The following is a 27,940-nucleotide window of genomic DNA, read 5'->3' on the forward strand; positions in this document are numbered from 1 at the left end:
AACCTCCAACAGGAGTGCTGTCAGTCAAGTTGCATTGTGGGTTGCGTACTAGCTTCGACAATGCTTCAAATCATTTGATTATTTGAACTCATACTGTATCTTAATTCACATTTGGTCTCATGGTTATAAACAGTTAAACTTTACGATGAAAGGCAACATGGACTTTCTAAAACTTTCTTAAACACAAACACGTCAATGCCACACAGACAGGACTTCAGCCTGGGGAGCAAATCTGGGAACCTCCTCCCTGTGAAGCACCAGCGCTAACCACTGAGCCACTGTGTCTTCTACACAACGTGGGGGTGATCCTCCTCCCCGTCAGTGGGTTCATCTCCTGCCTGTCAGGCCGTAGTGCCACAACTCTGAGCTCAGCAAATGCTTGTGTCTCCATCTAGCTTCCTGTCATCCACTTCTCACCCCTCCTTACCCTGACTCCCTCTCTCTATCGTCCTGCCTCATCTCTCTATCGCGCACGCCCCCCCCCCCCCCCCCACTATCTATCTCCATTCGCACACTGTTCTCCGTAAATGCTGTGCCAGCAGAGTGAATGCCGGGGAAATGGCGCCATCCTCATTGAGAGAGAGAGAGAGAGAGAGCAGACGGAGTGGGGGTGGGTGCTGGAGGGGGTGTTCAGTGACAGGCCCTGAAACGCAGCCATCAGGCAACACGCTGCAATCGCACGGCTCCAGTAGATGGGATACATCGCTAAAGCTCCACATTCAGAAAAGGATCATAGGAAAAAATGATAGGAAATAGACTCTATATCCCCCGAAAGTCCAAAAACATTATTCATTTCAAGGGGAACAAAGTGGTCAGGATGGGAGTGTGAGACAGTGCAAATCACTGAGACAGGTCGAGCAGGAGGAGGAGGAGGAGGAGGAGGAGGAGGAGGAGGAGGAGGTGGGAGGGTTGGTGCACAAGCGCACGGACCAGGCGAGCAAACAGGCCACGGTTCATTTGAGGACTGAAGCTGCTCCTCTCCATCACTCGACTGTTCATTAATACCAGCTGTTTCTACGGGTCTCCCTGCGACTGAGCCTTGCTGCACTCGGCCACATCCATCAACATCCCCGCAACACATAAACACTGTCTATCCCAGAGCTCGGCTGCCAAACTGCGCTGCGCAGGGCCTGTTTGAGAAAATATCCATGCCTGAACATAGAGTGCGTGTGCCCCGTGCATATGTTGTTGACGTGTGGGATGTTTCTGGCGAGGCAGTTAAACTGGTGGCGACTATCAAAGAGGTGAGATTAACATGGATGAGTTCACACCGCCTCACGAGCTGCAGCTCAGGCTAGTGCTGCGCTCAGTGTGGGCAAAGGGTTCATTTTGTCAAAATTAACCTTGTCAAACTCCCGTTCTGCCTGGGGGAGATTTGTATTACAATTGTGATTTTTCAATCAGAGATTGGGGAGAGTGTGAAATGTTAACACGATTGTCCTCTTCCCCCCCAACATCTCTCTCTCTCTTTCTCTTCTTACCCTCCTATTCCTTCACTCACGCTCGTGGTCCATTTGAAATTTTAAGCAGATTTCAACCGTTCTCATAATAGTATTCTCCAGTGCGGTGCGCGGTGTGTATACAGCAAGCGTGTTCACTATATCAACACGAGCCCGGCACACTCCACACTCTGCTACTCCAGCAGAAGATTTCTGCTAGGTCAAAATTAATTACAGAAGCTGTTAAGCACACACCAGCTGTTGTAAACAAATGCAAATACATTTTCATTTCAAACAAGCCTCCTTGTATCGCGGCAAAAAGTACTGTAAATCTTCTGTGTGCTTATACCAACAACTTGGGCCATCATCAAGCTGTGCGCCTACTGAGAAATAACTCTTATTCATGTACACCCAGTTTGCTGGAAATAAGGATCACCAATGGTTTTTTTTTAATGAGGGGTTTTCCTCGGTTTAGTTGTGGATTTGCTTCTATCGCTGGCTCTCTTTCAATCTTCACCACATCGTACTTCAACAACTCAATGGCTCCTGAGCCAGTCTGGTTTTCTCTTGGATGTTTTCTTCAACCAGGTCTTTTCAGATAGTAGCAGTCACAAACCATTTTTCACACTGACACCTCTCCGTAATATCTTTCTCACCATGTGTTTAATACCTTTCCACTGCCCCAATGGTCCACCCCACCAGTTATCTGTGCTGTTTTTTTGGGGTTTTTTTTGAAAGTGGCCAACCAAACTGGTAAAAAGGCCACCCTCTCTCGCCCATCCGGCAAGCCTGCCCTGCCAATCGGCCATCCTGTTTCCAGACAGCACAGTCATTTCCCAGCCCAGTGGAGCAGCACCCTGACCTCTGCCTCGACTGCCGCCTCAACAGCCCCAGCCCAAGCACCAGCTCCAGCCCAGGGAGCAGACTGGGGCCACCTCAGACTTATTTATGAGCCATTTTACACAGTGCTGCTCCCATTAGAGACCCAGCCTTGGCCCACCTTGCATGGCACTTAACACATAAGGGTGGACCAGCAGGGCCAGCGGGACATGGGTGGCTGTTGAGGTTGAGGAGACCATTACATCTAACACTTAGGCGCTGTCACAAACCCAGCTCAAGATTGTATCAGTCAGAGAAAGGCAAACATGTCAATTTACTTCTTGGTAAGCAATTTTCCTGCAGGTAGCCACTAGCAGACCTTTTGAAAAAGTGTTATGAACAGCTATTTGACTATCGTCAGGGAAATAAACACCCACTGATGGGCTATGCTTATTGGACCATAATTGGATTATCATAATTTCATTATGTCTCATTCATTGCTTTGTAGCTGAACTGTTACTCTAAGCAGGAAACAATGTTAGATATGGAAGGACAAAGAGAAAAGTCTAGTCTCTGCAAAATAGCATGCAAAGACTTTAATGAGAAACTGAAACTGAAATCAAGATTAGTTTGTGCTGCAAACATTGAGACGCTGCAGGAAGCCGGTGATTATTACTTTGCACTAGTATGGAGGTGATAACATTGCCATGAATACCTAAAAGCTTTTCAAAAAGGTGATGAAGACCCACACCCACCTGTGATTGTGACAAAGGCGTAGCCCTCCTCGCCCAGTAGGGGATTGATCAATCGACAGCTGTAGGTACTGTTGGGCTCCAGCACGACTGTCAGCACACTGGTCATAGAGAACAGCCCTTCTTCATTGGCCACCACTGAAGTGGTGATGTTATCCGTCAGGTTGCGCCCGCCCCCATCCTGCCATATCACGCCGGCCTCAGGAAAGCCACCGTAGGCCACGCACGTCAGGGCCACCTCATCCCCTGGCCGCAGGTTGGATTCAGGCTCCAAAGTCACCACCGGCTTAGAGTAGGGGGCTGAGAGAAAGGGGAGTTGTACACAGAAAGAGGAGGAGGTGCGGTGGGGGAGGATTCAGGAGGGGAGGGGGGAGAAAAAAACAGGTAGGGACAAATGAGGATAGGGAGAGGATAGCGGAGCAGCAGATACACACCGAATTTAGTTAGATTTTCTGCAGCAAGAGTCACCCTGGGAACTGTTTGACATGATTCCCCTTAACTTCTTAATTATATTTAGGGAGCTTAGCATAACACAGTGCTTATGATCTCACAGAAAGCATCAGCGGTACATCCTGATACTGCATCGCTACACTCAGCCAAAGCACCGAGCCACTCCCCGAGAGGAAATACGGTGCCAGTGGGGAGGCGGAGGTGGGCAGGCCTGGGGGGGAACAGGCAAGCTCAGAGATTTGGGACAGCTCAGCCTATGCCATGGAAAAGAGCATGGAGGGATGGAGGTGAGCGGTGAATCGTCAGCCGAGGCTGACATCACGCTTCTCCCGTCCCTGGAGTGAGAACACGAGTACAGAGGTGGCGGCGAAGGCGGCGGCTGTGTTCCCGGAGCCAGAGCCAATCAGTGCACAGCAAACATTGAGGTGGTGGCTGAGGGCGAGATGAAATAAATTTGGCCGAGCCGCTTTTGGAAAAGTGGGCTCTCAACACAAAGGCAGCTTTAGCATGGTACAGACTAACCCACCCATTTCCACACTGACAGGCATGGAGGGCTCCTTTCATTTTCTTCCACCACAGCACGGAGGAAGTCTGCAATGTTAACTGTAAATGCCCGCTAAAAAAACGAAAGATCTATGAATCGAATGCATAACATTGAGCCAATTTGTCACGGTTGGAGACATTGTTTTCCCTCTCTCAGGCCGGTGGGGGGCGGGGGAAACTACTATTATACATTAACACCGCCTATTGCACACGCGTCCTTGGTGAATACAGAAACAATCTGGCGACAGATATAGAAATGTGAGAAGGAAAGGCACACGGCATCATTATAAATAAATAAAAGGCTCTCAGCTGTGAAGGTGGGGATGTAGTCACTCAGCAGAGAAGATGTTAGCGATGGCCGATTGACCGTAACAACGTCTGATAATCAAAGTCAGCACATATTGACCATGACAGAGACCACAATCAGCGCGTATTGACCAAAAACACTGCTGTGCAGCCCTGAGGAAACTGTTTATCACCTGCTTACATCTCGTGAGAACAAATGATCCTAAATCACAGTCTACATTAGTGAGAGAACAACACATTTTAACGGCATCCTATTAGTGTATATGAGTGTATGAGCACTGGGGTCAAATCTCTTTAATTACTTCAAAGTGTTATGGGAAACTACTATGTTGACTCTAGAGCTAATGAAACACCATCCATTCATTATCCAGCCTCCATGTAGAATGTAGTGTACCGAATCTATCCTTAAAACAGAAAATAATCATTTGTTTAGTTATTGATTAAATGAATAGGTTTTTTTTATTCTTGATAAACCAATTGAGGGGAGTTAAAGGGACACTACACCAACTTTCCACATGAAGGTCAATTCACTCATTATTGTGAAAACAGTCCTTGAGTTACAGATTGGGAGCGTGTGGTTAGCATTTATCGGCCAAGAAGTCTCCAACAAAGATGCTGTTAGGCAGCATAGTGGGGAATTTAGGATTCTGAATTTTTGGAGCTTGACCTATGATGGAGACATAAATCTGAATGTCTCAGCCTCTCTGCTGCATTAATTTTGCCTATTTTATCTGTCTGCTGAAAATCCCCCAGCTCTATGAAAGTGCAATACTAATCTGCTTACCGCTATAACATAAAAGGAAATGAACCTGAAAAGTAAATGTAAAAAAATACATATTTAGGGTTGCAACTAAGATTGACTTCATTATCAATAAACCTTAGTTTTATTTTTTATATATAATTCTCTTAAATCTATCAAATATCAGGACTTTTTGAAAAAATATCTTTAAAAACAACATGTTGAGTGTTATATTAGGTTTTTCTTTTCTTTATGAAAGTGAATTGAAGTGAATATTGATAATTAATTGGAAGTGATGGAAATGTTGTCTGTTTTGCTCATTTAACTGGGAATAAAGTCTAAAATCCAGCCCTGTCCTTTTGTGTTTTGTTTGTGTGTGTATCTTTTTCTATTCCACGCACGCCACTGGTGGTAACAGTCCGTGTGCATGTTCATCTGTTTGTTTTCCATACGTGTCGTGGCCAATAGGGCTCAACTCACCGGCCACCTGCAGCAGCAGAGCGGCACTGCCATAGTCCTGCACCCTCACGAAGCAGGTGTAGCTGCCTTCATCCGCCACTACCACCCTGCTCAGCAGGAGCGAAGTGTTGCCCAGACCCAGCTGGGCGGGGAACAGGCTGGTGCGGTTGGCGAATCTGTCGGCCTGGTCTGCCAGCTGGTCGTGTCCCTCCCAGTACCCGTGCACGTTGCGTTTGGTGTCAGTCAGCTGCCAGAAGACGCTCATGTCCGACAGGTTGAAGGGGCCGGCGTGGCTGAAGGAGCAGTTGAGTGTGGCATCGCCGCCGTGCAGCGCCACCACTGGCTGCTCCGGCACTCGTACCTCCATCACGGCTACGAGAAAGGAGGAGGCACAGAGAGATGTCAGTAAACAGACAATATTATTGCATGAGGTATTTTTTCTTTATGCTATGTCAGGTAAGCTGTCAACAAAAGAAGACATTGCGACATCTTCCCTGCAACCATCTAAACTCGGAGGCCTTTGCTTTGTCAATCTTCTTTGCCAAACATGACCCAGTTGTCACCTATGTTGTCTAAAATAGACAAACAACAGTATGAGCAAATACTATTTGGCCCGGGTTTCATTCAAACATACAGCATTCACTGAATCACAGCATTAATTCGGTGTGCTGTGTTCAAAAGTGACTGACACCCACTCATATTTGAATGTCTTTGAAAGTAAAAATCAATGCAGCATTTAGAAATACAGTATATGTGCTGCTCCTGCTTCAGAAACATCCACTTTGCTTGTGCAGCACGGCAGCAGGCGGCGGGTGAGACGGGATGAAGGGCGGGAGGGAAGAAGAGGAGGGATCTGGAGGTAAGCATGAGGACTTTGTTTCTGTTCCTATAGGCTTTGCCTCCTGGCGATGGCTCAGCGCGCTGAAACTCAGAGACGGAAGCAACAACATCTGTACAGCTTTAGTTCAATCGTTAGTTAAATCTAAAAAAAAGAAATAAAAAATAGAAAATGCCCATCTGATGTGGCGGGGGAATAAGTGCAGCAAAACTCTCGAGTGTGTGTGTGTGTGTGTGTGTTTTAGTGGGAATGAAAAGTGACACTTCTACTCAGAAGCTGCTGATTTTTTTTGTGTGTGTGTGTGTGTGTGTGTGTGTCTGTGTATTGTTTGTCTAGACTAGGCCAAGAGCAAAGAGTACACTGCATAATCATTCTGGATTAGTAGCCATCTCAGGCAGTCCAGAGTACATCCAGAGTATTCTCGAGAGTCAGCATTCTCCATTGATCCCTGTCTGCTGTTATACAACTCTGGGCATCACAGGGGAGGTGGGGAAAAAGCCACTCGGCCCCTGGAGCAAAACACTCCACTTTATGCTCAGCCTCTCTAATTGTTATAATCACAGTGGCATTTTAGCCCCCCACCCCTTTTGAGCTCTGTCTGTCACACAGGCAACATCAATGTTGAATCACTTTGCCACGAAGGAGATTCGACTGCGGCAGAGGTGCAATAATTACTTCCCCCATTAACAACAAACAAGTCTTTCATCTGAGGGGGGGGGGGGGGGGGGGGGGGGGGGGGGGGGGGGGGGGGGGGGGTCATATATGGATGGGTATTACTAAATCGAGCCAGACCTATTTTCAATCATATTCAGCCAATCCCAGCAAGGTAGCCTCGCCACATCCCATCCCATCTCACCCCCACCCCCACTGACCTGCTTCTCTGTAGGAACAGTGCCACCTACTGGCTGAGATCGAAAGTGCCAAGCAATGGGATAGATACAAGAATGTGCAGATTGCTGCCAGAGGAATATACCTGAGAGTTACCTCAGGTATATGGTGCTTAAACTCTTAAGGAGGGAAAAGTCCGAAAAGTCTGAAGTTTTTTTTTAATCAATATAATTGCAAAGATTCAAACATTTAAGTAAATGACACACAAAAAAGACGATAACAAATGGTTTCCTCCTTTCACTATGGCATCCAACACATGAAAACAACATTCGTTGTGTTGCCCTCACGGTCCACTATTCATGTGTCAGGGGTCTGAACAAATCAAAGTCTCTTTACCAGCTAAGTGCAAGCCCACACAACAATTGTTCTGACCCCCGTTGTGAAAACGGCAGAGGGTTTTCCTTCCTTTCCCTTGCTGTGATTACAAAAGCTCTGCTGTTGCTGTGGGGGCTTTACACACCCCGTATCCTGCCAACATGTGCCCAGCTGCGCGGCAGCGTGGCCAACAATACAGAGGAGGTTATCAGGGCAGAGCATGGCAAGGGCAGGCGGTACTGTGCCACCCTCAGCAGGGACAACGGAGCACATTCCTGGACCAACCTTGGGCGGCGATGAATTGGTCGCTGGCGTTTTTGTTTAGGTTTTTTTTTTAGGAGTGGAGGGTCAGTGAAAGCCCTCTCTGAGACGTGCATTTTGAAGGAGGAGGAGAGAGAGCAATTAAATCACTCCCAGGGCAGCCTGTGATGACTCACACCACTGAGTTCATACAGGAAGGGGGATGGGAAAGAGGGGAAGAGAAGGGAGAGGAACGACTGGCCGGCGTCGAGCTCGCACTTAAAGATGATATCTGGAAACAAACGGCGAGGAAGAGGCTGTGGTGGAGAATCCCTCCCTCCACCCTCTTTTTGTATTCTCCATCCACTCTACATATTTCACTCACTGCCTATTTAACCAGTGACCTACGACTCACTCCCAGGCCCCGGGGAGGACGCAGCTCGACACACAGACCTTATGTTGAGACACCGACCCGCCTGTTGGAGAGAGAACGCGAGGGGAGCGTTTTGCATGGCATCGAGGGGAAACGACTGGACAGGACGCTGGCTGACGTCATGGAATATGCACACGTGATCCGTCCTATCCGTCAGAGGTGAAATATCCACCGAGCCAAAGTGAATCACTGTGCACTTGGCTGTTTTTGATCTGGTGCTGCGTTTAGCGAACAGCATGTGCTGCACAATGGCTGACGGTCTGATCGCCTCTCCTTAGGTCTGCTCTCGACATGAGGAAAAAAACAAGAAAAGGAAACATGTATTCCCCAAAGAGGCAAGTGTTAGAAGTGGAGGTTTAATAATTTCACATAAGAGGCCTTTTAGGCGGGAGGGCTGGGCCACTCCTTGTAGCCAGACCCGTGGTGTCCTCTCTAGGGGTGAGACCTTGCCTCTCCCTTCTCCCTTCTCGATAAAGAGGTGCTCAGAAGCCGTAGAGGGCAGGCTGGGAGACGTCAGGCTGTGGGGATTTACACACTGCACTTTGTGTTTATGGGCCTCAGCTCTGTTTGAGTGCCTGCGAGACAGAGACGGGCACTTTCACAGCCGACATGAAATAAACTCATTACAGCCTTTGCGAGCGCTGGCAACGGGCCCCCGCTTAGCAGCAAGGCACGGTGCTGGCTGGGACAGGCTGCGAGAGATCTTCCTACAGTGCTCGGCACTCTACTGTCAAGAGACTGCCCACCACCTTGTCACCATCGACACCTCCCTCCCGCCCCGCTTTCCCCCAGGTGTGCAGGGCACTGGCGCTGCAGAATACCCAGTGTTTTTCAAATAGTGAATGATGCTATTGCTGTAGCACACGAGGGGAGCTGAGAGACAGCGTGGGATGCGAGCAGACAGTAAATAGCAGGATCACAGCCTACATAAGGAGGACGCCTGCAGGGTGATAAGTGACACTTGGTAAATAAAATCCGATTATATTTCACTACCTCTCCCCCCTCCCCAATTACAGATACAGAATGAGCACACAAACCGGGAAAGTTGCCGGGAATTATTGTGACGTGCACACCAAACAAAACAAGTCATATACCCGTGTTAGTTTGACAATTAAATAAGAGTCAAATGTTGAAACAGGAGCACTGCTGGTGTCTCCCCCGTGACTACTGGTGCTCTTGGGGAGGAGAGGACACCAATTTTAAAAAAGTAAAAAAATTGCTTTGTCCCAGGTGAATATATTTTTCACTCTTCAAAAATCAAGTTTGAGATAAGAAATATTTTTAGATAGAGATTACTTACATGTACTTCAGATATTACATGCACTTCAGATATTCAGTATATATATATATGTGTATATATAAATATGTATGTATATATATATATGTTCAAACATATATATATACATATATATGTTTGAACATGCAGCTGTCACATCTCAATTATGTCAGGGGAAAAATGATCAATTTTCTCTTTAATACAATTTTAAAAAAACCTCCCATACTCTATTATCTCATTATTTTCACAGCCTGCAGTGGGGCTGAGATGGAAACTGTGCATTTGGCAGGGTTTTGGCAAAAATATGACCTTTTGTAACATACTGAGAAAATCAGATGCACAGCAGACAGAAGTGGAGAAGTTTTTATGTTAAGTATTTTTCCACTGTGAATCACTTGGAATTAAATCAGCAACTTTCCACAGACACGTTTCACATCTACATAGAGAGAAGGGTTTGATGCTCAAATTAAACCAATTTAATAATGAAAAAAAAAAGCGTGTAATAGCAAAGCTGTGTCTCACTCTTTTGATAAACCTCAGTTTACAGACGGGAGCCCAACCTGAGCTACGGGACGCTGCAGTGGTATCAAACTGTTGATCATTGCAAAATTCTATTAGCTTATCCCTTCTGGACACAAAAACTCAAAGACTAATCACGCTAATGCCAGAAATTATCGGTTCTGGGTCAGTGTTTTTTCGTTATTGTTATTTCGCTTCTCCTCCCGACATTTATTGAGTTAATAAGAAGAGATGTATGGTTTTGCACGAGATTTAGTGATGAGTAGACATGTATTTCATCATCATCAGTCCTTCATTGCATCGAGAGCAGTGATTAGTGCTGTTATCAATCAGCGGTGTGTTGGTATCAATCCAAACAATATCCAGTCCTGCACACACACAGACACACACATATTCACACCAATCAACACGCACACAACTCCATACAGATACAGACACCCAAAGGCCAGAGAGCACATTGATATTCCGCACCTGTATGACCGCTGACAGCTGCACAGCAACACACTGTCTGAGGAATTGGACACGCGGCGCGCTGACACTACAAACACCGACACATGCACTTACACAAACACACGCGTGTACACACCGCTAGTGCTCAAGAGTCCAAGGGGCCCGTCTCTCACACACACACACACACACACACACACACACACACACACACACACACACACACACACACACACACACACACACACACACACACACACACACACACACACACACACACACACACACACACACACACACACACACACACACACACACACACACGTAAAGATAAGATCTTAAATAGAATACTAATTTCTAAAGCTACCAACAAAGATTATTTTCGCGATTCCCTGACCTCAGATTCAGTTCACATTTATTGCCGATTGTCACCAGCGTGTGCGCCTGCGCACACATTTTCATAGGTCATGTCTGAGGCCCTGCTGCAGCATGTGCCCATATTGGGGGGAAATGTTAATACATGAGGAAAAATCAAACACCAGCACTGGAGGACAAATCGCAGCAGCAATATTGACACTGCAAAGTAAACAGGTGCAACGCCGACAGACCGCGGTGACAGTAGGTCTGAGTCGAGCAAGAAGACAAACCCCAAGAAGTATAGTTTTACAACACTGCCCCCCTCTGTCGCAACACGTGACTGCAGCCCAGGACATTTTCATTCTGGACAATCTTCTCCCCACCTGAACATCAAAGGATCTGTGAGCCCCTTTCATACCGACCATCCTCACCACATAACCGATCCCTGTTGGAGTCTGAAGGCAGATCTCGCTTTTGACGTTCATGCTGTCGGGAGCAGATGTAAATGTCCGCGATGCTCGCACTCGCCACGCATTTGCATCTGGAAAATAAGAACGGCGCGGCGGGAGAGTGTGCGTGGTCAGCGTGATTTGGTTGGGAATTGAATCATCTGAAAAGCTTTAAAGTCTTTGTCTTGGGCAGTGGTTTTCCAATGGCCTCTCAGTGAAACAGGCACAATATGGATGAGATTAAGTGCGACAGAAGCCTCCTGCAGTGCAGCGGGGTCACTTTCAACACTAAGCTCTGAACATAATCTCTTCCTTTCCCCCTTTTTTTTCTCCCCTGCAGGAACTCATCATCGAGTGCGAGTGCCCTCGCTCAGGCAGAGATACAGGTGATGGCAGATGGGCAAGACAAGGACTTGCTTATTTTCAGCAGTGTCATAAATCAAGACGAGAATCACCAGTGTGCTATTTTTCTTCATTATTTTTTTTTCACTTTTTTTTCTCTGTCTTGCTTCCTTCAGAGAAGTACTGTATCTCATATCACGTCAATAACCTGTTAATGGGCTCCGGCACTCAGATAATAGTGCTGTCTGGAGAACAGCGTGCAGATAAGGGCAACCCCTCTGGCTTACAAGCCCGAGCGGCGGGGAGCGTCTGATGAGCAGGAGGCTGGGGATAGATGGAGAGGAGCTGGAGAAGGTGGACGAGGGCGCACCTCGAGGCAGCAGGAGGGTCGCTGGCTCGGAGCCGTTTAGAGCGCAGCTAATTTTTCTACAAATGGCAGGCTACACTGCGATGTACACTGAGAGGCACAGAGGGAATTCCCTCACCCATGTGATGAGGCAGGTCATTTACTTTTGCTACCTAAAATCAAATGTCCAGCTCTTACACAGATTTGCGTGTTTTGCCGCTTCATAGTTTCAAACCTCAGGCCGATGCGAGCTCACGCATGGATCAGTTTGTCGACAGCTTGATGTTGTCTGGATGTTCGAGACCCCCCTCGCCCTCCGCCACATCACCGGGGCAGCATCCTGCATGTAGGTGTCTCCCTGCGTCAGCTGCCGGCTTGCTTCCTCAGCAACAAACAGTGGGGCTGTGATGCTTTCCAAGCACAGATCAGCATCCGTTCAACCCATTCATCACAGCCCACTAGACACACAACAGACCCACACATGCCTGCCTGCGGGCCCCCTCTTCCCCTGCAGAACTGCTATCTCTGCATATTACCCATATCAATTTTTTAACGATCCCACAGGGCGGGCTTTTTAGGACTTGTTGAAATAGTCATGAGGTGCTTGTTGGGTAATGCACTCTGTTTCAATGAGCAGCCTGCGAGAGGAGACGAGCTGGGAGCGGTGAGACGGAGGCAGGGCCAACAGAGGCCGGTCATTATGTATGCATTGTGGCGAAACCAATCTTGGTTGAGCCTGTCCTCGGTTGTTTTTAAAGGATACTTCACTGGACGCAATCAAATTAGCAAGAACAGCACTGATACGGGGTAATAACCCTAAATTGAATTTCTGCACAGGCTAAAGTGTCCCCTCGCCGCAGAATCAATTGCTGTGAAAAGAAAAGGAGGACAGGAAGGACATTCACAGTTAGCAGACCTTCAAGAAAGGTACGCCAGAGATGCGGGGCGCGAGCGGGCCCTTTTCACACTCCGGGGCCCTGACATCATGCGATTGCGCCTGCCGACTGCTACACCACATGCAATCTATCCAATTATGCTAATCAATTTGGATTACCTCGCAGGCCGCATCGCTGAGGCTGAAATCAGGGTCAGTTTTCCATCCCTGCATTCGCACGAATATATACGATTCTCTTTCATTGTCTGGGGGCGCTAAGAGGGGCCGCACGGCGAGCTCTGGCAGCCGAGCGGCTGCGCTAACTGAACAGACAGTATGACAACAACAAGCAATTAGCCAGACGGCCTCCTGTTAGCTCTGCCACTGGCTGACACAGCTGTACGCTGTGCCGGAGAGAGTCGAGGACGTTGCTGCGCTCAGCTACTGGAGTGGCTCAGTCGTCGCTGTTCTCACACAGGCAAACACACATGTACACACATATGTACACACACACACACACACACACACACACACAAAAAAAAATATATAGGTGTTCCAACACTTTTGACAACCATTTATTTCACCATAGGTTATAATAATAATAATAATAATGTGTGATGAAAAAAAGAAGACTCAAGCTATTGTAGCCAACCAGTAGAGTCAAGGGGCAAAGCCACAGTGGCTTGGGCGTCGTACATTCCCACACTGCTGCCTCCTCAATAAGCATCTAAGCACAAAAACAACAACCACTTGTCGGGAAAAATCATTTCCACGGCTGCAGTGACACAACGGCTGTGCAGTGCTCGGTGTGTAGCATCGGGGAGAGGTTTCAGCGAGAATGATCCATCATCTGACTCCTGAGTCAGTTCACAGCTGGGAGCTACACAGGCGATGTAACTGCGATGGGATGACAGTGTTGTCATGTGCTGTCCTTGTGTTTTTCTACAACAAACGCTGTTCTCACAAAAGGGAAGTTATTTCGGCAGAGGCCAACAAGAGTGTGTTTGCGTCTGCTGATGTGGGCTCCTGCTCCAGTTATCGAGCAGTGACACGGCTGAACGCGAGGAAGATTACAGCCAGTGATCACAACAAGTGGCCCAGCGACCCGAGAGACCCTGGATATTCTTCAATTTTTTTTGACATTTTTTCAGAGTTCATGTCTGGAAACAGCTTTGTCTTTCCATTGAATAACATACAACTCCATGCGTCCGGTGTTTTTGTATCATCATACAGTGTTTTGCATGTAGACATACAGACACCAACTAATTCCCTTGGCGCTCCGGTGAGCAGAGAGAAACTGAATCATTTGTGTGAACCACAATAGTGAGTTAAAGAGCTCCATCCGCCCCCGACACCACCACCACCACCACCTCCTCCTCCTCCTCCTCCCTCCCGGTGGGAAGAGCGAGTCAGGCAGTGGAAGCCACAGTAATGAGCAGGCCGCAGGCCCATTTGTGCTGGGACAGAATAGGTCCCTAATGAACCACTGAAGACACTTAGGTCCGCTGAGTCAAGGCAGAAATGTGCCACTGATGGCCGACAGGAGGTTGTGTCAGCTCAACCACAGAGCAGAACGGGCGGAGAAAAAAAAATGCTCTTTTTTAAATGATGGTGGCTTAGACAAAGAAAGTTTGCCAAAGTATGTTTAACCATTTTGCTTTTGCCCCCAGAGTCTTCAGGCTATACATTGATACAAAGGTATATCACCCACTATGAGCTTTTAATTTAGGTTATGTGTCACCCCCAAACCGACTAGGAAAATGGTGGTATTAAAATATACGCACCACTGATCCTTCCTTTGACATGCCCAATTCCCTTCTTTTATTTACTTCGCCGTGAGATGTTATCAGGCCGGCCCAGACTATTTGTTTCTTTTTTATGATGAGTCAAGTATTTTTTTTTTCTTTTCTTTCTTCGAGCACCATTTTTTACCGAAGTAAAACTTTGGAGTGTGTGAGTTATGAATCCTGGAATTGCGACATCAATCGCCGGGATACTTTCGAGTGTTATAAATATAAGAGGATGACTTCTTCACCACACTCCCTGAGTCACAGCAGAAAAACCTCACTATCAGCACTTTCCACCGAGGACCTCACCCCGGCCCCCGAGCTGTCTACTCCTCACCTGACTGGAAAGGGTCAGAGCTAGTCTGTTTTATATGCTCAATTATTAAGTAAAAAAAAAAAATACACAATCCCATATTATTCAGTTGTAACCCAATGTAAAAAGTTAAGACAAGGAAATATTGTGAAAAATGTCTTTTTACCCCCTCAGTCAGTATTTCTGTATAGATACGATTATGTTCTTTATCAACTCATATGGATGGATGAGAACTTAAACAGAGAGCTTTAACAAAGGAGAACTCCCCAACTACTGGCACATTATTTTTGGCCAGGCTCATTTGAACTGCTGTTTTGCACAGGGAAGACTTTGAAAGGTGAAGACTAATGGGCCCTGCGGGGTGCATTGCTTAACAGGCAGAGGCACCTCCCACTGTGTTGACTCGGATGTAATGGCAGGGCACGGTCGGCGGTGACACCCACCCATAGCTTGGACGGCGAGCATTACAGGCAGCAGGAGGGACAGCATGGTCTTCCAGGGTGGATTCAAACCGCAGCTCAACTTCTTCATACGCAGCGCTGCAAGGGAGGGGGAAAAAACACAGATATCTTGTAAGACACAGACCAAAACAGTACGGCAAAATAAGATGTGTGGATAGGCCGGTAATTAGGATGTGGCAGTAACCGGCAGCGGTGTCTCCTATGTCTTTGTTTTAGCTCGCTTGGTATCCCGGGTGGGTGCAGTTTGAGACGGCGAGACACATATAATGAATTGTAGAATGTTTGACAGGCTAGCATTGTTTATTTTGACTTCTCTAAAGGTCTGGAAGTGATTTCGGCCTTTTTCTCCGGCGAGGCTTGGAGGGACTGGACCCATGATGACAAATGGGGACTTCCAAAAGTTGAGAGGAAAGAGCCAAGTCCTTCTCTCCGCCTTCCAGAGGGAAAACACTTTACTTCAGACAAAACTACCCCCTCCCCGTCTACTTCCACTCCACTACCCGGCATGAAATATTTATGAGATATTTATCTCAGAGAGATTGGTAGAGGTCACTATTTGTATCTGTATTTGCTGAGACAAAAAAACAACAACTTGAATTTGTATTCTGGATACTACCGCAGGCAAGCTTTGTTTCACTGATATGAAGTCATTATTCTACAATCACTGACTATACATAATTGAGTAAATCAACAGTATGAGAATGCTTGGCTTTTTTCACGTAAGGTGCTTTAAAATGAGCTACGGTGATGCCACAGTTGTATATTTGTCAACAGCATGAAGGCTAAGCTACCACAACAATGTAGTTTGGATTTTTAACTGCATTACCAAACAATGAAATGACAATGAAATTTGACTCCTAAAGGAACAGAAAAGTTTATGTTCTTGGAAACACTGTATTTTTTTTAAAGGCAACTCAATGCAAATAATACAAGTGGCTTAACATATGTAATGTTTGCAAGTGTGTGGGTAGAAAAAGGAAAAGAGGAAGATGAAAACAAAGAAAGGAAGAGAGAGGGAAGTAGTTTTCTATTATAAAACATACACACTCAGCATTATGAATTCTATGCAAAAGGGGTACATCTATATCAGTAAAAGATAAATAAATGCACTGTAAAACATATCTTCAAAGATTCAAGTCATTGAGGACATTGATGATATTTTTGCAGAATTATCATAATTGCTTTAAAATGTGCTGTTATGTTACTGTTCATGTGCTATGAACGGTCATTTTCGCAAGAGACAGCCTTTAGCAGAAATGTCCGCCAGCTGTCAAACATCTTGGTTTCACAACAGTTACTAATTCAACATGACATCATTTTCCGAGAGGGCACGGAGATTCTCTGGGGTTTCTTGAAGCTCATTTCCTCATGGTGAGATACCCACATTAAAGGGGCAGTAAGCAATTTGGGAGAGAGGTTGTTTGTTGTTGATGATTTGACTGCACTGGTCGGGGGCTCGAACCCGCAGCCTCGGTTATGGAAGACGGACGCGTTAGCCACGAGGCCAAAACCCCTGGGTCCTAGTGTCTGTCGCTAGCACGTCTCTTAAGGTGTCAGGAAGTAATGTTTACAAACTGCACACGGTGTTGTGTGGTGCGGTCTGCACCATTTTTTGGGGTTTTCAGAACCGACAGCCAGCTAACCTTGAAGAAATATTTGCTGAATTTTACAAAAAGTTTGTTGGATTAAAATCGTTTACTGACAATTTAAGAACTGAGAGGTGAGAGTCAATGAATCTGTTATCATTGATGGCGTTGCACAAGTAAATTAGTTCTTTTTTTACTTTGTTCATTGGGTTTTCCAACATAAACAATGTGAACAGTATAATTGCACTCATGAATTATAAGTGATTTATGATGATTTTAAATCTTCCCGGGGGTTAATGTGTGCCACAACATTTTATCATTGGTGTTCGCAGCTGTGTGCATCACAATCGCTCTAGACAAACTTCTCCGTGGGACAATAAAGCCTGTCTGTCAAAAAAAAATTGTATGTGATCAAAGCAGACATCAAATTATTGGGCACAAACTTATTTGTTTAAAAATGAGACGATGCTGCAGAAAACTAATGCGGCCTATGTGTTGCTTCTCATCCCATTCACTTCAATGTTGCCACGTCAGATTAGGTGTGTGAGTGTGTTTTATATACCTCCATTGGGAGTCACCAAACTTAGACAGTTTCCAATGATGCACACAGGAGCCAACACCAACCAGTGTCACATGGAGGTAAGGAACAATTAACAGGTAAAGGGAAACAGACTGTTTCTTGGTATAAAAACCCCAACAGTGGCTGCACAACAAGCATGCGTCCTGTGAAATACATGATAGCCAATAGCATTTAGCAAAAAAAATAAATAAAAATTTGAGAGTCATTCGACATGTTAGGCATAGTAAGATATATAATAAAAATCGAATACGAGCATAAGTTTTAGCTATCCACATAGCTGTCAGTTGCTCCTCTAACTGGATTTGAAGAACGAAGGGAGACTTCCTCCTCTCATTTTCCTTCCCATGCCTGATCCTCATGATCTTCTGTATCAAGGCCATTGACAAACTTAATGTTGCATTGCCGCCACGATGATGTAAAGACTGTAGCTGAAGTAGCTGAATTATCAGACCGTGATGGTGGCTCTGGTTAATTTAGTTTTTTAAGACTCACATTTTGACCCCTGCGAAACTCAGGTTATCATGCAGCACATGATGTTTTTATTTCATCTCCATAAGGAAAGAGAAATGTGGATAGCAACACGTAATGTGTGTGAAAAGTTGCTCAGTTTTCTATATTGACATAATAACCTGTAATGAACAAAAGTACAATCTTTCTTTGTACATCAACTCCCTACTGAACATTGTTTTCAAATTGGAGAGAAAGGTATTTTCTGTTTTCCACTTTTTTCCACATGAGTGTGGAGAAACCCAGTGATTACAGTAGCTTTGAACATCAAGGTGTGGGAGAATGCTGGGTTACTCCCACCACCCAGCACACAGTAGTGATGAGGCCATACAGCCGAGCAGCTAAATGTCAACAGTGCAAATCCATAACTGCAGGTTCAGCATACTTCTACGTTTTGGACGTGTAGAAATACGTGTAGATTCAGAGAAACCAGATCAGCTGTGGTGTTCTGGTCGGCCAATATGAATCATTTTGATATTGCTGAGCGCTGAAGCTCCACCTCATGACTTAGTCAGAGCTTTTTTTCCATGAGGCTCCATTTATGGCTTCAGCAGAGAGGATGTGGGCAGGAGTGCAGCTTCATCACAAAATCTCCATAACAGTGGCGCTCACCAACTTGCTCTCTGGACTTTCAGGAGACATTATCCTGCCGGAGACCAGGTCAAGATGCTGGAAACACTATCTGAATCTTCCCAGCTATTCACCCTCAGAGGCCGAGTATCTGCAGTTAGTCACACCTTTAAATACATCTGTAAATTTCCGCTTAGTTTAACATGAACTGAACTATTTGCCAACTCGCCAAACCGCAGACTGACTCTGTCTGTGTTGTCCAGACACCAAGAAGCCATCAAAGGTTTTTTTTTACTGGGCGACTCGAGGACTTAACCAACCCCCACGCCAGGGTGTACAAGCTTCTTTTCTTCCTTTCATTTTACGATTCAACGTTAACGATTCAGTTCAGTGGCAGAGATCAAAACAGACTTAGTCCACACTCGCAGTAGGTCGCAACCTAAGGAATATAATGGCACAGTAACTGTGACAGGTTCTAGCAAAGATATCCCATGACTCTATCACACAGAGTATTGGCAGATTTTTATTCTGGTTTCAATTGTGCTCGTGGTGGGATTAATTCATAAAATGGATCTCAAAAAGGAGAAGTGTTGAAATGACAATGATGGAACAAAAGGACAGTTTGCTACTTAAATATCTTGAATTTCTTTTGGTCGTCAGCTTTTGAGCCATAATAATAACCACTGTAATTCATTCAGACACTGTGCTCAGGATTATTAAGCTTCATACTGGGGTCAAAGGAGAAAATAAATGATTCTTGAGGTATCACAGAACATTAAGATTTACAATTTTGCCGCGGCCACTGCAGCATAAAAAAAGAAAAGAAATCTGTGACAGTGGTTCTCTAATAGTTTGTCTTTTTTTACTTACACGACTGCTCGGTTCCACTCCTCTCCTGGATGAACGGTCCATTCTTAAACACTATTAATATAATGGATCTGACTGACCTTCTGGGCTCAAGTGTCTCATTGGCATATGGCTGGCGCCATTGCCAAAGTTCTCAAACCATTGGGAACCATTCAACCCTTGATGATGGGCACAACTCCAACCTGCATTGGCAGCAGTCCCATCAAGGGTAGACTGCATCACAGGGTGAAAGCGAGCCTTTCAAATCCATATGGCAGTGGTGGTTACAGTTTACCCCGTGCCTGCATATCAATTAGTACATTACTTGCTCAAACAGTACATTAGTTTGACAAACTGAGGAGAGAGGAGCTCCATAAACTTCAAGAAATCTTTATGGCTAGGAAGTTTTATTTAAGTTTTTTACCTGCCAACTTCTTACTATGGAAACTCTAATTTACGGTCAACACTAGACCATGAATCAGCCGCGTGCGGCGATCCAAAAATAGGTAAGAGACAGCAGCGCCAGATTGTATAGTTTTATCTGCCAGGTAATTAGCAGGTGAGGTGACAACTGTAAAGCAGATGTGTCTTCTCGAGACCAAACGACTGTGTAGAATCAGTATGAAATGTGACAGAGTCTCCTATGTCCTGCTTATGTGAAGCATCAGCAGCCACGTTAGTGTAACCTCTCATCCTATGGCAGCTTGAAATAGTGTATCTACTGTATCTGTGCGATAATGTGGACATGAAATAAGGGTGTGTGAACCAGCTACTGTCACAAGCTGCAATCACATCCCCTGGCCTAAAGAAAATTGCAGCCGAGCATCTCGTAGGATTTCAGACAATATTATCATCTCTCCGCTGTATCAGTGATGGTTTCCCATACAAGTGGCAGAGTGGTAAATACTTCCTCCTACATCCCACAGGAAGCTGTATCTGGCAGCAGAGCACAGCTGCACTACCATGTGATAAGGGGCAGCATGAGGACAGGCGACACCCTCACTGCAGGCCGAAGCACCTCCTGCCCCAGTGGTTTCCATCCTGGTTATTGCTTGTTACTTCTTAAAACTAAGGAATGTGTACGGGAAACTCATCAGTGATTGCAGATGTCTTCTTGTTGAGACCGTTTTTTTTTTTTATCTTTGATACAAAAAGATACACTAAGATTAGATGAAAGTCTAAATATATGAACATAATTTAGTGAGGCTGATTTTTTTTTTCTCGATTTTTTTGGGGGGGATGGAAAGAATAATAAATATGTGTATGTAAGTGTCTGAACCACAGCAACTAGTAACACTACAGACAATATATATAAATGTCTACATTTCACTGTTCCATTGAATGAAAATATACCCAACTTGCACTTGTCTTTATCCAACTGCACTTTATATGTACACATAGATATACAACTCCATATGTCGACGTCCAACATTCACTTTGAATGTATGTATGCATTGAATCCTCAGCTATCTTTTGCAACAATAAGCTATCCCACCGTTTACCCGAGTTACAACTGTACATGTTATTTCAATACATTTTCATATACTAGTATATATTGATAAATGAACAGATTATTTTTGATATTCTTTTTCTTTTACCCGTTAAGTGAATGTGCCCCACAGGTTTGCCACTTAATGTCATTGTACCCAGTGCAAAGAAAATAAAAGTTCTCCCGAAATAGGCCACGCTTTACAACAATAACATATCCCACTGTTGTAAGTTACAAATTTCCATATTATTTCAACATATTTCCATACGTTGATATTATTTTTTAAAAAAAACAAAAACTTGTTAACTGTTGTTGATTTGTGTGAATCCACCGACAGGTTGGCTTCTTAATGTCATCGTACCCAGCGCAACATTTACATCTATGTATATGTATATATATATATATATATATATATATATATATATATATATATATATATATATATATATATATACATATATGAATGCTTTACGATATATAAGCCATACCAATGTTTCAGGCTTCATCTTTAGCCACGTCATTTCGCCAGTAAATGTAATGGGCACACTGATTACACTGATTAAATGCAGCGATGCAGTGTTCACTTTTTGTCACAAGGGGGCGCAGTACATTTCATTCATAACTAATACTTGCCCCCCCCCCCCCCGGCCCGATCTTTGAAACTGTCTAAAAATATAGCTTAGCACGTATCTACCGTATGAATATATATATATATATATTTACATCTTTCTTTCTTTCTTTCTCCACACGACAGCAGACGGAACCCCGTGAGGACCAGCTGCCCTGGCGGAGCTCACCGGGTCCTTGCTCTGCCCCTCAGCTGTTGCTCGTCTTTGAACAAAGAAAACCCCAACTTCCCACTTCTCTCCCCGCGCTAGCCCGCACACGATGACCCGCTCTGCCTTCGGCACTGAATCACTGGCATGTCGTCAGTCTTACCATGTTAGGAGGGCGAGACTTTACTTTAAAAAACAAAACCAGCCACCGCCGGGACTCTTTCCTCTGTCCGGCGCAGACGATGTTATCTTCCACAGCAGTTCATTCCCCTCTCGGCCGAACACAACGAAGACTGCGGCCGACCCGCTGTCAGTTTGGTTGGACGGTGGATGAACTGTCTTTTCTTCTCCTTCTTCTTCTTCTCCTTCTTCTTCTTCTCCTCCTCCTTCAGGGTGTGAGGGTTTGTTCCATTAATTTCAGCACAGAAACCACTCCTTGCTGCTCCGTCCAGCAGTGATGTCATACCGAGGGGGGAGAGAGTCTCCACATGTCCCGACCCCCGAGTTAACCGTTCGGGGGGAGAAAACACCCACCGGCAGTGAATCCGCCACGTGTCCTGCCATAATATCACAATGTGTGATAGTTTGTTTGATTCCACTGAGATATATTCATACATTTGAGGTGCAGTTATGACTTAGCATGCGGTCCATGAATATATCACTGCAGTCAAATACAGTCTACACTACACAGATTTAACTTAGTGGCCGTTTTTCCATTGCGTTGTATTGTATTGATTTGTTAATAGAATGTGTGTGTAGTCGTTGGACGTCAAGATAATATTTTCTGAACGGAGATTCATCTGGAAAATGACACTTAAAGACACAGAGTGGCGGAATCTCCTGCGTTTGGACAGCGAACGCAAACGTCCCACGCAGACCACGTGACCAAAACCAGGAAGTCGCTCGAGTGTCAACAATAAAACGGTGAGTGTGCAGTTTGTTTTATGAAGCGTACAGCGGCCGTCGCGTTTTATATTTGACATCCATTTCAGTGCTATCGGCGGATTAAAACCCAAGGTACACTTTGCAAGCAGTGCGTGTTTGGTGAAGCAAACCAACGAGCTTCTTTAGCAAATGTTAAGCAAGCTAACCGTCATTGCTAACGTAGCCTTTCATGTCACCCCTCAAAACACAACCATTACTCGAAAGACAACAACACATGGACGGTGTGTACTCATAATGTTGGACTTTTAGCGAACACTTGGACTCTTATGGTCACGTCAGTAATACCTGATTAACACCAGATCCCCTCCATGCTAAGGCTGTGTTGTGTCTGCAGAGAGAGAGAGAGAGAGAGAGAGAGAGAGAGAGAGAGAGATGACTTCTGCAGACTGGCAACTGTCGTTGAAGCTGGTGGATCACCCGAAGTCCATCTTCCACTTCCCAGAGATGGTGCCGGGGGATGTTCCCCCCGGAGGATACAGAGTCGCCACCTTGAAACAACTCGTGGCAGCTCAGCTGCCCGACTCCATCCCCGATCCTGAACTGATAGGTCTGTTACTGCTGCTCACAACTGTGACTTGCCTCCTGCTCTTCGTCGTCAGTCCCTAATGTCCTGTCCTTCTGTGTTCGTGTTGCATATCAGAGTTGGTCCACTGTGGGCGGAAACTGAAAGACGAACTCACGCTGGACGCCTGTGGGATTCAACCAGGATCCACCTTGCACATCCTCAAAAGGACTTGGCTAGAGCCAGAGAGCAATCCAGGTGTGTGTGTGTGTGTGTGTGTGTGTGTGTGAGAGAGAGAAAGTGTGTGTGTGTGTGTGTGTGTGTGTGTGTGTGTGTGTGTGAGAGAGAGATTTGATTTTTGAAAACAACTTTCATTAAAAAATCACCAGAACATCACCTTTTTTTTTTTTTTTTTTACAAATGCACTACAAACTAAAAACAAAAAAATAAATGAATGAATGTATTTAATAAATAAAGTCATAAAAACACAGAGTGAAAGATGAGCTCTTCCTCCTTCACTGAACACACAGCCGTGGTGAAACACCACTGGTTCAAAACATCCTGTATGTCCTTCATCAGAGAGTGGAATATGAAATCCTCTCTCACTCTGGCACTCACCAGAGACACGTACATTTTTGTCAGCTCCTGTCCGGACCCATTTTCTATCTTGTTGAGAGAGAGAGTGGGTGCGTGCGTGCGTCCGTGCGTGCGTCCGTGCGTCCGTCCGTGCGTGCCTAAACCTTAATGCAATGTGTGTGTTTCTTGCCCAGAGCCTGTGAACAGAGCGACTGCAGCCAGAGAGTTTAGAGTGTTTCATGCTGCTCTTCACTCTCTCAACTCTTCCTACAGAGACTCGGTGAGTGGAGGACACGGTGTCCAACACAGTGGGGCCTGTAGTGAGTGACACCCCCTGCAGAATACTGTCCTAACAAAGCTCAAGATAGTGTCAATTATGTTCTAGTCATCGTAACCGATTAGCTCATTTTAGTAAAAGCACAACGCTCAGTCCACCATCCACTGCTGCAGTGATTTTTTGTCTATGCCAAAATTTGTGGACATTTTTAAGCATACAATCGCAATCTCCCATTAAGGCCTTGTCTAGATTTATCATGTTGAATTTGGAAACATCAAGATATGCATGGCAAAACACTGTGTCGCAAGTGCACCAAGTGTAAATCCTTATAATCATATTTCACATATCCGAGTGATGTGAAAACGGGCTCGGGTTATTTTAAACATACTTTGCACATTTGCACCTGGTCATAGAGGTAGAAGTAAAACAATGTGTCTTTTTTGGCACAGCCAGTTAACTGCACCCAACAGCGTTTGTGAACTTTCACATGTCTTACATCTGGTAAAAAGTTAACTAGGTCGTCCTTCACTGCAGAATGTAGGAATGCATTGAGGTGTTTGCATTTCACTAGTTTTTGGTCACACACACATCTTTTACTCGAAATCGATATTTGGTTTGAGCGATTGTATTCATCTGCACTGTCCTTCAGGTGTCGCCGCACCTGTTTTCACAACTGTTTACGTCTGATAGGATCATCCTAGCTGCGTTCTACTGTGAATGTGACCCAGCTAGGAACTGCTCAAAGATGATCGTCAACATGGACAGGTTTACCTATTAGAGGCTGGGAACTTTCCATGATACACTGTAGACCTGGCACAAATAGTTTTAGAAGGCCAGCATGTTGTCTTGAGTGAGAAGGAGAGGGTTCAGATTGAATGGGAACATTTTTCTGACATAAACTGGTTTTGGCAGCTCACTTATTGATTTAACTACATGGATGTTAGCTCAGATAACTGATCGTGCTGATGGAGATATTTGTCAGCAGCAGATGGGCTCATCTGACAAACCATTTAAAGTCATAAGAGAGCAGCCACACGACCAGTGACAGATTACACCGCCTGTAGCGTATTCATGGAACTGGTTTATTTAGTGAGAAATATAGAGCAGAACAAAATCGTTGGAATACACCAGAGATTTACTGTGTTGATGATGCTTGAAGTATTATTATGATTTAAAATGTTGTTGGGGTTTTTTTTGGTCATTAAGTGGCTCCATTTGTTGCTGCTCATTTCTGTCTGAAAAGCCGTTGCTGGTTTATCTCCATCCACAAGATCTATAGCCGAACATAAAGCATTGGTTTCACGAGTGGAGAACACATTTTTTTCTTTAAAAAAAAGAGGAGAGAGGGAAAAAAAGCTACCCTATAAAAGAGATATCAGAAAGAAATGTACACTACCATCTAGGGTTAGAATAATTTAAATAAGAATACAGGTTATTCTCTACAGTCAAAACTATGTATAATTCCCACATAAATCATTTACATTAAGTAAATGAATGATATTGCTGCTATTCCTGCAACTGTTGCAGCTGAAAATACTATTACCATGTCTTCTTCTGCCGCTACGTTTACAAAAGACGCTTACTAACCACAACCTTTACTCTCCCACACTTGTAGGTATATAAAATGCTCACAAATAAAGAGTCCCTGGATCAGATCATCGTCGCCACACCAGGGCTCCGGTCAGACCCAATTGCCTTAGGTAGGACCTGCTCAGTTTCATAAACATTGTCTTGTTATCACGTTGTACCGTGGAAACATTTAAACAGTCATTAATTTTACCGTTAATCTGTTCAGGTGTGCTTCAAGACAAAGATCTCTTCGTGCAATTCACGGACCCCAGCATGTTGGATGTGTGAGTATGGCTCGGCTTCTTTATTGGCTCAGACTGGCGCGAGGCAACTCGGGTGCGCAAGTGGCAGGTCGATTAAATTCCCCATCTCTACCCTTTATTTATTAGATTAATCAGCTCACACCCAGCGCTCGTCAACGCCATCATCCTGGTCCTGCACTCTGTGGCGGGAAGCATGCCCACTCAGTCCAGTGCCAGCTCCTCTCGCAACGTCTCTGCCAGTTCCTACAGTGATATGCCTGGTAAGTTAACCAATAGTAATACTTAGAATAGTAATTCTAATAGTAATACTTGCTACTGTTGACAAGCTCCACATATTAAAACAACTGAAGTTAGATAGACAATAGTTATATAGTTGATAAAATGTACGTGTTGTATCTGGCCCTTTTTAAAAATAGTTCTTACATCCGCACTTTGAGTGTAAACACCTACATCATTTTTACATCTTGTTGTTCCTTTATAATAGACGTTTTGATGCATTTTTACAAATCAGTTTCTGTTGTTTTCACTGAAAATGTACAACTCGTTGTTTTCATTCGCCAGGAGGCTTCATGTTCGAGGGCATGTCCGACGACGATGACGATTTCCAGTCGGTGAGTCACTCAGTAGTTGATGGTCTACGTCAGATATCATGTTCAGGGGGGACTGATAACGCTAATGTATTTACGTGTTTCTAAATGCGTGTGACAGGGAAGCTCAGCGGGGCCCTCCAGCCGGGCAGGGGCCTCAGTGGGAATGCGACCAGTGTCTCTGAGCCACAGCGGAGCCGCGGGCCCTCGACCAATAACGCAGAGCGAGCTGGCGACCGCGTTGGCCCTCGCTAGCACTCCTGACAGCAGCGCAGTCACTCCCACAACAGCAAGCCAAGTAAGATTTAGAATAAAGATTATATATACACACCCATGCATGATTTCTGTTTAAACCATCACCCTCCCCAAGCATTCCAACGTCGACCAGGCTAAAACTGTCCAGCAGGGCTTCACCCTGGAGCTTAAAGTTTATGAGACATGCTGTACTCTTCTTCTCTTTGATGTAGTCCTCAAATGAATCACATTTAGAAGCTATAAGATGGTAGCTATGGTCTGTAACAGGGTTAATGAGGTAATCAATGATGTTAGAAAAGCACTCTAGGGTAGCTTAAGTTAGAATTTACCAGTGTGGACAAAATTACATTGCCTAGTGGACCGAATTGCAGCACTATACATTTTTTATTTTTCTGATCATATCTCTATATGCACATTGTAATTTTTTACTTTTTTGTGCCATCTGTGCTCTGCAGTGCGACAGTTCCTCTTTAATGTAGGGATTTCATTTGGGTTCTTCCGAGGCACGTGCATGTCATACCTAATATTCAACAAAATACGATCTCTGCCTCAAAACCTGGCCGCATTGCCACAGATTAAAACTTTTATCTTGTCTTTCTTTGTGCTTCAGGCGGACCCCTCCAGTGGCGTAGCCCCCATGCCAGCAGGGACCCCAGTCAGTAACGATCTGTTCAGCCAGGCTCTACAGCAAGCTCTGCAAGCCACCAACATGTCCGCTCTACAGGTGAGACTTTGAACGGGCTCGTCCCCATATTCACTTCATGAAGGAAATGTGCTCCGGGCAAATCAAACAATATTTTTTAAATGTTTTGTATTTTTGTGGTGTCAGTGGAAGGTTTACACTGCAGCTGCAAGGACATTTAGACTCTGTCTACACAATTCAAATTTCTTTGAATGTGCGTTTTGTTTTTTCCAGGGCCGCTGGCAATCCCAGATGCAGCAGCTCAGGGACATGGGGATCCAGGACGAGGAGCTGATGCTGAGGGCGCTGCAGGCCACAGAGGGTGACATCCAGGCTGCCCTCGAGCTCATATTTGCTGGAGGCCCAGGACTCTGAGTTCACAACAAGAATGAGCTTGTAATGATGCTGCCCAGACATTTTGAATAATAACACATTACCGTTTCAACTGAGCTCCACAAAGGTCTTGACAGATTTTTTTTTTGTTATTGTGACTAGACTGATGATGATAATAAATAATGGTAACACATTCAACCACGCT

General features: G+C 45.1%; 2 protein-coding genes across 8 annotated transcripts in view; one reads left to right on the plus strand and one right to left on the minus strand.

Moving 5' to 3' along the window:
• cd276 (CD276 molecule) overlaps window positions 1–22,397 on the minus strand; it is a 61,349-nt gene extending 38,952 nt beyond the window's left edge. For 3 of the 5 annotated variants that reach the window (XR_004790496.2, XM_035628304.2, XM_035628306.2), the window contains exons 1-4: window positions 21,910–22,397; window positions 15,375–15,470; window positions 5,529–5,879; window positions 3,014–3,310 (exon numbers count right to left, since the gene is read on the minus strand). Coding sequence is in view for 4 of the 5 variants with exons in the window: in XM_035628304.2 (XP_035484197.2) it covers window positions 3,014–3,310; window positions 5,529–5,879; window positions 15,375–15,462 (736 nt within the window). In the remaining variant the exon portion in view is untranslated. Of the gene's footprint in view, window positions 1–3,013; window positions 3,311–5,528; window positions 5,880–15,374; window positions 15,471–21,693; window positions 21,837–21,909 lie in introns of those variants that run through there. The other 2 variants (XM_035628308.2, XM_035628305.2) reach the window with 2 other exon arrangements.
• A 170-nt stretch (window positions 22,398–22,567) lies between these two features.
• On the plus strand, window positions 22,568–27,933 carry LOC118302276 (ubiquitin-like protein 7). Of its 3 annotated transcripts, none has more exons than XM_035628303.2 (11): window positions 22,568–22,670; window positions 23,048–23,238; window positions 23,332–23,451; window positions 23,964–24,049; window positions 25,662–25,746; window positions 25,842–25,899; window positions 26,005–26,138; window positions 26,440–26,489; window positions 26,587–26,763; window positions 27,331–27,444; window positions 27,637–27,933. In XM_035628303.2, exons 2-11 carry the CDS (start codon window positions 23,064–23,066, stop codon window positions 27,775–27,777), a joined length of 1,140 nt encoding a protein of 379 aa, XP_035484196.2. In that variant the 5' UTR covers window positions 22,568–22,670; window positions 23,048–23,063; the 3' UTR covers window positions 27,778–27,933. The 3 variants fall into 3 exon arrangements, with proteins under 3 accessions (XP_035484196.2, XP_047187394.1, XP_035484195.2); XM_047331438.1 differs by having other exon boundaries at window positions 22,650–22,670; window positions 23,028–23,238; XM_035628302.2 differs by lacking the exon at window positions 22,568–22,670 and adding an exon at window positions 22,803–22,912.
• The last annotated feature ends 7 nt before the right edge of the window (window positions 27,934–27,940 follow it).

The sequence above is a fragment of the Scophthalmus maximus genome, chromosome 4, assembly GCF_022379125.1.
Source record: "Scophthalmus maximus strain ysfricsl-2021 chromosome 4, ASM2237912v1, whole genome shotgun sequence".
In the NCBI taxonomy this organism is placed as follows: Eukaryota; Metazoa; Chordata; class Actinopteri; order Pleuronectiformes; family Scophthalmidae; genus Scophthalmus; species Scophthalmus maximus.

What these genes read in the sequence shown, in the direction of transcription:
- LOC118302276 (XM_035628302.2), top strand. Translation starts at nt 22,821, where the DNA reads ATGTTAAGCAAGCTAACCGTCATTGCTAACGTAGCCTTTCATGTCACC. An exon ending in AAGACAACAACACATGGACG is followed by an intron (nt 22,913 to 23,047) that starts GTGTGTACTCAT and finishes AGAGAGAGAGAG; the next exon opens with AGAGAGAGAGAGAGAGATGA. An exon ending in GTCAGACCCAATTGCCTTAG is followed by an intron (nt 25,747 to 25,841) that starts GTAGGACCTGCT and finishes TAATCTGTTCAG; the next exon opens with GTGTGCTTCAAGACAAAGAT.